The 11962-nt window shown below is 42.4% G+C and overlaps 1 protein-coding gene across 4 annotated transcripts in view; it reads right to left on the bottom strand.

Annotated features, from left to right (window-relative positions):
• Nucleotides 1-195: 195 nt before the first annotated feature.
• Nucleotides 196-11962, bottom strand: part of LOC127619865 (uncharacterized protein KIAA1522 homolog) — a 74425-nt gene continuing 62658 nt past the window's right edge. Inside the window, exons 2-7 of one of the 4 annotated variants that reach the window (XM_052092881.1) lie at nucleotides 6983-7138; nucleotides 6816-6856; nucleotides 6588-6714; nucleotides 5720-5827; nucleotides 1892-5521; nucleotides 196-1262 (exon numbers count right to left, since the gene is read on the bottom strand). In XM_052092881.1, coding sequence (XP_051948841.1) covers nucleotides 1240-1262; nucleotides 1892-5521; nucleotides 5720-5827; nucleotides 6588-6714; nucleotides 6816-6856; nucleotides 6983-7138 — 4085 coding nt within the window. In that variant the 3' untranslated portion in view covers nucleotides 196-1239. The remainder of the gene's footprint in view (nucleotides 1263-1891; nucleotides 5522-5719; nucleotides 5828-6587; nucleotides 6715-6815; nucleotides 6857-6982; nucleotides 7139-11962) is intronic. The other 3 variants (XM_052092882.1, XM_052092880.1, XM_052092879.1) reach the window with 3 other exon arrangements.

The following is an 11962-nucleotide window of genomic DNA, read 5'->3' as shown; positions in this document are numbered from 1 at the left end:
TGTGGCTTATGTCAGCAGAGGTAATTTCGCAGCATTCATCATTACTCTTTTGAGAGGTATTTAAAATGTATGAATCTGAAAATTATGGTTTGTTAGCCCATTGAACAATACACAGCCCTTGTGTACCTTATGGAAAATGCATATGAACAAGAAGGCAACTGTTGATATTGCACTGCATTGTGTTAAACTGGCAAACAATACAATGCATATTTAATGAAAATAAATAGTGGTTTTGTAAGCTGTTAACCATATTACAATATATTTGAATGGTCAAATCATTGATAAGGAGTGTCTGTGTGACCTCCCCAAAAAAGATGACATTAAAAACATGAAAACAGTAATAACAGGATAAATCTATAAATATATTTAATGCATATTTATTTTAAAATAGTGTAGTCATTTTCTTCAGTCCTGCCTTGAAGTAAAGTAAATGGCTATATATTTACATCAGTCTTAGAGGGACCATCAGTACTCTCACTGCTTTGCTGGTTCCAACAGAAAGTAATGCAGCATTTTAGCTTACAAAGTGCTTTAATCTAAGGAAGTCTGTGTGTAAATGTGTTTTGTGTATATAATGTTCATGTCAGTCATTTTCAGCATGCTGTAGAACTTATTAGTAAATCACAGGTCTGTACAAGTATAATTACATATTTGCTGAAATCAAACTCTGAAAGATGATTGCAGTAGCACTAAAAGGTTTGAAATTGTTAGTATAACCTACTTCTTTCAATAAATGCTAGATAAAGGCTTCTTTCAATAAATGCTAGATAAAGGCTTCTTTCAATAAATGCTAATCAATCACTGTGCTTGAGGACAGGATATAAAAGCATAACTGGAGATGTCAGAAAATGATGACAAAGGGTTCAATAATTTTTTGCACCCAGAGATTACCAACACTAGTGACCACTAGATGTCAGTTCAATCTTGCAGTCTTTAGTCTTGATACATCCATTTACGGCCACAATAAACTCTTGACTTTACCAGAGTAAATCACTCATTTAGAAAAATACTTGAAAGCTGTAATAAAGCTATAATATATAGTTGTTTTTTTGGGGGGTGGGGGTGTGGGGACCTTTTTGCATACATTTGAAGGCCATTTCCAGGCTAAGGCTTTTAAGACAGCAATGGTATCCATGGATTCTTGACCAGATCTCACTTGTGTTTTCCATCACATTTTTGTCTTCCTGTTTTTGTCAGACTGACTGAAGAGCCCAGTCAAAACTCAAGCATCATGACACTTCAGCATGTAGTCTCTGTTCTTCCTGGAAAATAAATTTCATTATAATTAGCTTCAGAAGAAAATGTGAGTGATGCTATGGCAAAACTCTGTACAACCCAGGGCCTCAGTACACTGCCCCAATTCAAATGTGCCCACCCCCATGTCTCTGACATTTAGATCTGGGGATATGATCCCTGTAATCATTTTGCAGTGTTGAGTCTATGGGATTTTTGCAGATTTTTCAACTGCTTGAACAATAGCTTAAAGTCATTGCACACCCCTCCTCATTAAGGTGGTTGATTTGACACATTATTCATGGGTGTATTGCAAACAGTGTGGGATAAGTTACGTGCCAAAGATTTGGCTTAGGAATTTTGGAAAATCCTTAAAGCAAGCACAGCTAATTATCATTTGTTAATGCAGATTTATATTTATTGATGGGTCTCTAATTATATTGCTAAAAAAAAGGCCTAAACTGGGTTGCTGGTCTTAGCTGGTTTAAACCAGTTTCCCAGCCTGGCCAGCTGTGCCCAAAACCCATCCAAAATCAGCCAATAGACCAGTCTGAAAGACCTTACCAGCTTAGGCTTGTTTTAGCAGTTTATCATTTTTTTTTTTTTTTTTATATCTGTATTTAATGCACCAATTAAAATAACATGAATGCTTCCTTACTTGCATGATCCTGGCTCCCTGATGCTTGTGCTCGCTGGCCAGCAGGATGCACTGTGTCACTTTGACAATTAACTTCAACACTCACTTTTTGTTCAATTGTTGCGTTCTCAGTATTGGAAGGATTTGTTCCATGCGCTGGTTTCTTAGCAACAGGTGGTGGCACCTTAATTGGCTTTTTTGTGCCATTTGTAATTATCATCTTGGCTTGGTCAGAAACCTGTATTACCTCAGCTGTAAGATTCTGTTGGAGGCTTGTCTGGGCCACGGGAGATGTAGGTGTTTCAATGACAAGTTTTTTTGTGCTCTTGGAGAAGATAAAACTGGCTGTAGATGCAGGGGACCTATGCAAGTTGCAGTCTTCTGGTGTTTTAGGAGATGGAACAGGTGAACTAGTGCTATTAGTTGAGGATAAACGTAGATTGAGCATTGCTGGTACTCCACTGGAGGACAGTGCAGCGGTTTTCATACGTATGGCCTCTTGTAGACACATGGATGGCACTGTGCCTGTGGCAGAAGATGATTTAATGGGTGGGTTAGATTTTAAAGTTAGGGATCTGCGAATGGGCTTTTGCGGTGTTGCTTGACTGGAGATATTCTGAATCTGTTCATCATTTGCTGTGGCCTCAAGACTTGGTTTGCTATCATTGTTTACTTGATCTTCACCAACATTTACAGATCGTAGTCGAACCATCTGAAGCAAGGAAGGTGTGACAAGGGGAATGTTGGCATCCTCCTTTGGAATAGGTGTGCTCTTATTTCGGCAAATTGGTTCTTTGCTCCTGTTGTCCTTATTTACATAGTTTAGGTGCCTTTTAAAGATAACAGTGGATTGGTCTTCCACTGACAGGGGAGGTGCAAGAGGCACATTTGTGCAGTTTACTTGGGTATCAATTGATGCTTGCACTGGTGAATCTTGCGCTGATATAGGTGGTGGTTTTGGTGGAACCTGTAGATATTTAGTGGAAGTGTTTTCAACAAGTGAAAGAAAGGACATTTTAGGAGGGGCTGCAGTTGTGTTTTCCCTGTGAACAGGGTCCATAGATAAGTGGGAGACATTGTTACAACACTGTGGGTTGTCATGTTGCCTATCTTCCATAACAGTACAATTTCTTTCAGTTCTTGTTGGGATAATACTATCTATTTCTGATCTTTGCTTTTGACTACTGGTCATATCAGAGGCAGTAGGTGACACCAATTCTATATTGGCATGCTGTTCACATGATTCTTCTTGAAAATTATTGGATATCTCTGAGAGGGGTTCATGGATGAATGAGGGAGGTGGTGGGGGGAAGTCAAGTTCATTTGGTTCCTCAAACATCATGTCAGCTGAATCCATTGGTGGTGGTGGAGGAGGCCAAGAAGATTCTAGGGAAGCAGCCTCTTCTTTGTCTTGCCTGTGTTCCTCCTCATGAGCTGGTGGTGTGAACACTGAGGAAGCTGATGTTATTTTACTAGGTGGTGGAGGAGGATAGTGTTTTGGAGGTGTCGAAGGGGATGGAGAAATGCCATTGACCGTAGGTACTTCTAAATCAAGATTTTGCATTGGTTTATGATTCAAAATGTCCTTAACAATGCTGTTATTTTGGTTCTCTGTATTAGTTTCATTGCTCTTTGGGGTGGATGTTTTGTTCACTAATTCATCACCTCGATTGATATCACAGTATTTTTCTGACAGCATGCTTTGAGCAACTTCAATGGTTGGTAGTTCACTTTTAAGAACTGTTTGACTTTCTTCTTCCCTTCGGTCTTCTACCTTTCTTGAAACATTTGTATGAATGATCTGATCAGTCTCCCTCACTTGAAGATTTACTTGTTCATTTCTTTGCAACTTTGAGCTTTCATTATGCCTCAAAGCTGGAAGTTCTGTCAGAATATTTTTCTGCTCTTGTGGTGGCACAGACTTGTTTTGTTCTTCTAAAACAATTGTTTTGTTCTCCAGTTGAGACCCAGTCTTTCTTTCTATGTATGAAGACTGTTTCTTTGGGATTATTTCCTCAGTGTTAGGTGCTGTATTTGTGTTTAGATTTTTACAGATTAATGGCTTGTTTTGCTGTTTTTGAAGTTGATGTAGCCTATAGGGGTTTGGTCCTTGGCCACATAATAGTTCAAATGTGCGTTTTTTGTAAATCCAGGTCTCAGGGGGTGGAGGAGAGGGGGCTTTTACTTTAGGTGGAGGGGGAATGTTGAACAGCTTCCTAAGGGTGACTATTGGTGGTGTGGGTGTCACCTTACTTTGCACTATTGAAACAGGAGGGGAGAGCTTTTGTGCCTCTGATGTAGTGTTGGTTTGAATGTCCTGCTCTGCCGTGTCCGATGTGACTGAAGACAGAGATGTCATTGATGAAGAGACTGAGAGAACTGTGGAGGTCCGTACACTTGCTCTCTCTGGTTTTGAAGGCTTGAATCTCCTCTTGTCAGGTGACGAGGGACTGACCTCTTTAGGAGAATGTGTTGGTGTACCACTTTGGCTTGAGTATCCACTCGAAGGGGACAAAGTCCTATCAAATTTATTTTCACCAGTTGCTATCTTCTGTGGAGATGAGTTATTTGATTCAGCATGACTTCTAGTTAAAGCCTGATCTGGACTAAGTGGGCTGGATTTCACAGATGTCTGGAAGTCTTTTGATGATCTAGGCACTGAAGAATTAACTGAACTCTTCTCTTTATTTGTGGACTGATTAACCTTTTTTGGATAATTGAGATCTTTACCTATTTGCCCATCATTTGTTACCATAACTTTGAAATCTTTTAAGTCTTCCAATTCCCTTGATCTCCGCTTAAGTTTTTCATGGTGCAAAGAATAGGTCCTCTGTGGTGGTGCTGGTGGTAGTTTTGTCTTCATCACAGAGAGACTTCGAGACGAATTGCTATTCCTTCCATTTTCTCCTGCATCACTCAACTCCTGGTGCGGCAATCTTGTACATGTGCGGTCAGAAGTTATCCAAATCTTTGAACTTGCAATGCTCATGTCCTTTGGGTTTAAATCTGAAACTTCTTTGGTGCTGTCAATAACATATGTTGGTGGACCTCTTTCTTTTGAAGAGATTGTGGAGGAATTGGAGACAATAGTCTCAGATGATTGTGAATGATTCCTGTTGGGGCTGGTGGTAGGTGGATCTTCATTTGTGCATAATCTGGACCGTGAAGGAGCTGGGCTAGCCGTTGTTACGCTACTCTTGCTAACCGTACTTGCATTACGCCGGCTGTGACAGCGATTGATTTCAATAACATCTATTGCTGCGGGCATAATTGCGTTTGGAATGATCTTGGATAAATAGGTTGCTTGTGGTGAGATGGACATAACAGGACCTTGAGGCTCCTGCAGAAAACAGGATGTGGTCATCCCTGGCACAGCAAGAGACTTGGGCCTCTGCATAGGGCATGTTCCTGGCTCAAGCTTTCGGTTTAGGGACAAGTCATCTTGATAGACAGACTGAATGTGGTGTCTTAGGAGCTCCTCATCTCTTGATGTCTGAAGGTCTTTAATACTATGCAGGTGTACATGGGCCCCTTCATGATTTGCCAAATGGAGGTCTCCATCAATTTTTGGGATGACAACTGCGCCAGATGAATCATCATCATCATGCTTTCCATTATGAAGCTGCTGCAGTATAGTTCCTCTTGCCATGTCTTCAGTAGATAAAAGTAATAAAAACCCATCATTCTTTTATCTTTAGGATAATAACTTATGAAAGTTGCTATTTTAAAGTATTCAGAGGTTAAAAAAGTTATAATTTTAACATCTGAGAAACTGATAATGCAAATGCAGTTACATTTATTAATTTAGCTGATGCTTTTATCCAAAGAGACTTAAATAGTTTCACATACCCAGTTCTCTCTGGACTTGCTGTGGTATGCCCATGATAGTTGTTCTTCTATTCCTCCTCCTGGTCTTGTCCAGCCTTTTAACTGGGTTCAATGGCTTAAATGTAGAACCTAAAAGAAGGTGAAAGAGTATATATGGAATGAAAACCAAGAGGAAAGATATTAAGCCATTTCCTCCAGCTACTTAGTAATTCCATAAGTCAAAATGGGTACAGTTGCTCCACAATATGGGCTATAAGCAGGCATAGACAATAATACATTGTTAGTCCTTTTAATCCTAATAAAGAAATATTATATCACTGATTTCTATACAATAGTAGTTGACAATGACTCACTGTAAAGCCTAAAAAAAAGCAGCTACAAGTGTCATAAAATTAGACAATGGAACACATCCATCATATTCTATGTCTTCTGAAGGCAAATCAAATATGGAGACACATCTATAAAAACAAACCTCATTGGTTCTTGTGTCATGACACACGCAAGAACCAATGAGATTTGAGGTTATTGACGTGTAGTAATTTTTTATTTAGACTTTGTATACAGGAGTTGATTAATAATATAATTTGATTTGTGAGTAAATAACAGCTTATTTTGGTCAGTATATTTTGGTATGGAATAGACTTGAAATATGATGCATAAGTCGCATGGATGACTTATGACACTGGGGGACTTTTTTTTAGCTCTAAATTGATTCACTATTGACAGCTATTGTATGAAAATCAGAGATCCCAAAATCCTTTAAAATATATTGTTTTGTGTTCAGACGAATAAAGGAAGTTATATGGGTTTGAGATGACATAAGTGTGAGTAAATAATGACACTGTTAATATATTTTGGTGCACTATCCCATTAAGCCAGTGTGGTTTACCTTGGCTTGTAAGCATTGGACGAGAGGACACTGCCGATACAGTAGACACTGAGATGACGGAGTGTCCAGCAGTGCTATCAGTCTCAAGTGAGTCATCTCTTTCTCTTGAACTGGAATCTTCCTCTGACTGTTAAGAAATCAAGGGCATCATGGTTAGTTGAGGGCTGAATTTACACATGTATTTTAAAGAATAAATTCATTTATGGTGATTTCATTACTGAAGCTCACCACAGTCTGATCATCCTGGAAATTCACCCCATTTTTGTGCTCTGCATGGAAGAAAGACTGAGTGAGGTGAATGAGAAAACAAGGCCAGAATATGAGCAGAGCATTAAGGTTGTTGAAGATCAATATGTTTTGTGAGCTGAATATGATCGGGATAACAGGATTCTCACCCTCCTGTTGGAATATCTCTAGTCCCTTCTGAGCCTCTGTATGTAGGTCCTCCAGATACTGTGGCTTGCTGCCCTCTGTGAACACATTCTCCTGGTAATGCTGGGAGGGTGTGTAGTGTACAGTCAGCTTTCTTTGCTCATCCTGCTTTTGCCCTACTAAACATAGAGGATGGGGAAGATACTGTTAATCTCATGAATAAAATGTATGCAGTCTTTCTCAAAATCTTATAAACGTGCAATATGGGATCACCAAAAAAAAAAAAAGAAGAGTTTTTAATTTATAGGGGAATTCCACCATCCAAATGTATTTTGTGGATGAATTTCAGTGAAAGCTTGGCGATCTGCCTGTCAAATGATCTAACTCTGCCCATTCTTTCTCTTTCCAATAGTTGCACCTGCTAAAGCTTTCTGTTCGGCAAGCACTAGTCAGATTGTCCATAGGGCTGTAGCGGCATATGTTGATAGTAGATTTTCAACTTAGTTAAGGCCTTCACACTCAAGCTGTGACCTGGTAATCGCTCCTCCTGATCTTTAATTCCTTAAAATACCAGATTACCCTCTGCATCGTTGCCAACATATGGCAGCATAAGGTCTCGGAGTCCCCGTCCCAGTTCAACAGTCCAATTAAGTTACAAAGACAGAACAGATGAATTTGTAATACCATTCTCATTTAGTAACAAAGTTATTTCTTTCTTTTCTTTCATTCCATTTTCTTTCTTTCCCTTTACTTCCTTTTCTTTATTTTCCTTTCATTGGTTCCATTCTTCACTTCCTTTTTCCTTTCATTTTCTTTAACTTGATTTTCCTTTTATTTCCATTCTTTTCTTTCATTCCATTTCTTTCATTCCATATTGTCCTTTCCCTTTCTTCATTAAATTGTCTTTACTTTCCTTCCTTTTTCTTTGCTTCCTTCCTTTAATTTTCTTTCCTTTCTTTTTATCCTCTCTCCTTCCTGCCTTCCTTTACTTTCTTTCTCTCCTTTTCCGTTCATTCTTTCATTTTCCTCTTCATTCCTTTTTCCTTTCATTTTCCTTCTGTCCATTTTCTTTTTTCCTTAATTTTATTTCTTTTCTTACCTACCTTTTTTATTTCCATTTCTTTTCTCCTTTTTCTTCTTTCAATATTCTTTACTTTCCTTCCTTTTCCTTTCCTTTCCTTCCTTAATTTCTTCCTATAATGTACCTGATTCCAATGAAGCACCTGTTTATCACTCAGCTTGGCTGTAATCTGGGGAGCTGAGGTGTATCCTTCAAACAAAGGCAAAGCACTCGATTCCTCAGGAGTCATAATACAGCTCATGTTGCTCATCTACTGATATTAGACTGCCAGATAAACACGCTACCACATCCCCTGTTGTGGTAATGCCAGGGCTGGCTAAAGCCACTGAAACACCGCGCCCCAAGTAGCAGATACTGCTTAAACTGGATTGACATAATAAGAATTTAAATTCAGGGTAGTCAATCACTTTGCCACATACATAGTTAGGAATTAAAGGGATCATTCACCCCAAATTAAACTTCTATCATTTATTCACATGTTCTACACATGTATGACTTTCTTCTGTGGAAGGCAGAATGTTTGCGAGTGACAGTCTTAGTCACCATTCACTTACCATTCACTTTCATTGTATGGAAATAAAGATGCATTGAAAGTAAGAAGGAATATATTTCCTAACATACAGGTTTAAAATAGACAAATACTTCTCAATTTATAAAGATCCTGCACCATTTTAAGCCTTATTTTTAGACTTGAAAATATGCAGAGTTTAAACATCAAAACATTATTATATTACTGGATTGATACAATAATATAGTTCAGTATCCTCAGTTATGACAATGTCTGAGTGGCACTGAGACTCACTGTTTTCTGGACAATAGGTAGAAATGGGACACTTGAGGGTGGCCTGTCTTTGGACCGGGGCACTCTCAAAGTAAACAGTGAGTAGCCTCATATTGATTCCCCTATCATTTTCCCTTGTGATAGTTTGTGATAGTGATTTAAACTATCAGGCATGAGCTAACAGTTTTGATGCTCCTGAAAGGCACTGCAAAATTTAGTTAAGGAGAGTGTTTTAGGACCGAAATCTTTCTCTTAAAATAAATCCAGGCTTTTAGACATTTATGCAGTTCCCTATCGAGAGGTCTCTCCTGTTGTGTAAGTAGCTTACGCTATGGGAAAACTCCGTTTCTCAAGAAATATTGAAGTCTTTATGTAAAACGCATTGCAGCTGCACAGCAGACAGCGATGAGCGAGGCAGCTCGGTCATTGGCTGTGCCGCGGCAACTGCTCGAACCAATGACGGGGCGACTCTGAACGCGCGACCAATGGGCGCGCGCCTCGCGTTCGCGCGCTCAGAGCCTACCGAAATTAGCATAGGCAGGCTATATAATGGGCACCCTCGTGCAGAGAGTTCCTTTAGATTTAATCTCCTTCAGCAAAGACCTTCTCTTCAGCAGGCTGAAGGCGTTGTTTCAAATGCGCCTCGTGCAGAGGCCCTCTTCACGACGGAGATCGGCACATCATCCGACGACTGGCCAGGCTCTTTCGACCCCATGCCATCGACATCAGCGGACACGAGCGCGGGCACCAGCATGGACTCGGAAATCGTCCGTATCCTGTCAAAAGCCATGGAAGACCTCTGGCTCGACTGGTCTTCCCCGGAAGAACCCGCCCGCAGCCGGCTGGACGAGTGGTTCCTGCAGGGGCGCCGGCAGGCCCCCCGACAGAGACCCTCTCCTTTCTTCCCTGAGGTTCACGACGAGCTCACAAAGTCGTGGAAAGCGTAAAAAGCCTTCTTTTTCTTCCTCGCTCTCCTCAGTGGACGGCGCGAGAGAAAGAGGCTACGAGGCAACTCCGCCCCTCGAGGAGACCGTGGCCAACCATCTATGCCCACCCTCCACCGCTGGATGGAAGGCCAGAGCTTCTCACCCCTCGAAGCCCTGCAGAACCACCTCAGCTCTCGCCGGTCGCACATACGCCGCCGCCGGCCAAGCTGCGTCAGCGCTGCATTCGATGGCGGTCCTACAAGTTTTTCAGGCCAAACTCCTCCGCACCATGGACGAGTCTGGACCTGAACCTGAGGCTTTCAAGGACCTGCGCAGCGCTACGGACGTAGCCCTGCGAACCACAAAGGCCACCGCCCAATCCATCGGCCGGGCCATGGCTTATTTGACCGTCCTTGAGCGCCATCTGTGGCTAACGCTAACGGAGATGAAGGACGCGGATAAGGCACCATTTCTTGACGCGCCTGTCACTCCAAGCGGCCTGTTTGGACCGGCGGTGAGAGAATTCACTGAGCGCTTCACTGAGGCTCGGAAGGATTCGCAAGCTATGCATCACTTCCTGCCCAAGCGCTCCAGCTCGTCTCAGAAACCGCCCCAGCAGCAGCAGCGAGCCAGGGCAGAGCCGCCTGTCTCCCAGCCGAAGAGCAGACCTGAAAAGGACGCTCGACGCCGCTCGCGTTCCGCTGGCCGAAGAAAGCCGCACAAGCAACGAGGTCCTCGGCCCAGAATCACTCTGAACACGGAGCCTCGTAAGTCTTCCTAGCAACAGGAAGACAAAGAGAGAGTACGTGTCTCGCAAAAGCCGGACCGCTCTCTCTCAAACATCTAAAACATTACCCAGTCCCCTTACAGGCGGCTGGAAATGTCTATACAGCAGTCAATGGGCCAGTCATAAAACTCGCTCACCTGCAATCAAACGCCGTTTTTACGGCGACACAGAAATCACGAAAAGAGTCATTTTCTGCCTGTGTCACTAAAGGTTCACATGTCCACACTAAAGTGCGCATTCCCACATATCAATACTGTCCAAACAGTGCCAAATACCTCCCCAGTTCAGGCTGGATGTCCCAAAAATGCAGATTGTGTGCCTATTGTCATGTATGCACCACTACACACAAGCACTGTTCCCACAGTTATAAACACTTCCCCAGTAAAAACGGAAAATACTATAAGTGTAGCGCGCGTGCCTGCTGTACTGCACGCACCCCTACACACAGCTACCCATACAGTTTCAAACAGCTCTCTATTTCATGCCGCAAGCATCACAGATGCAATGCACGAGCAAAGAAACTCCCCGCTAAATGCGGAAGGCTTTATGAATGTGGCGCGCGTGCCTATTATGATGTATGCACCCCCACCCCAAAACACTGTTCATACAGTTTCAAGCATCTCTCCGACTCATGCTGTGAGCATCTCGGAGATAGCGCACGTGCCTGTACTCTCACACGCACCCCTGCACTCGGCACTCAATACGGCTGCTTAGCGCGCACCTGCGCCTCTGAGAGCCGTAGACTCTGTGTTAGCACAAAGCGATTTGCCGGTGGGGCCTATACGTCACTGCGACATGCCCCAGCCAGCATTCAGCCCATATCTGTGCGAGTAGAAGCCTGGGAAAAAATCCCCGACATGCCGAAATGGGTTTTGAACATAATAAAACACGGATACTCACTTCAGTTCGCTCGCAGACCACCCCGCTTTTCAGCGGTGGTCGAGACGAAAGTGAGAAAAGATGTGTCACATGTTCTACGCACCGAGGTGCTCAAACTTATAGAGAAGGGCGCTATAGAAACTGTTACTCCCTCTTTGAGCGAGGCGGGTTTTTACAGCCGCTATTTTCTCGTCCCGAAAAAGGATTCGCCCCATCCTGGATCTCAGACATCTGAACAAAGCTTTAATGATTCGCTCGTTCAGAATGTTAACAACCAAACATATCCTCGCGCAAGTTCGCCCCGGGGATTGGTTTCTATCAGTGGATTTGAAAGACGCTTACTTTCACATTCCGATAGCGCCTCATCACAGGCCCTTTCTGAGATTCGCTTTCGAGGGACAGTCATACCAGTACACAGTACTACCATTCGGCCTATCATTGGCCCTCCGTACATTCACGAAATGTATGGACGCGGCACTTTCCCCCCTGAGACAGCGGGGAGTGCGAATACTGAATTACCTCGACGATTGGCTAATCATAGCACAATCA

Source organism: Xyrauchen texanus, chromosome 26 (assembly GCF_025860055.1).
Source record: "Xyrauchen texanus isolate HMW12.3.18 chromosome 26, RBS_HiC_50CHRs, whole genome shotgun sequence".
NCBI lineage: Eukaryota > Metazoa > Chordata > Actinopteri > Cypriniformes > Catostomidae > Xyrauchen > Xyrauchen texanus.
This window is presented reverse-complemented; position numbering and strand designations above follow the sequence as displayed.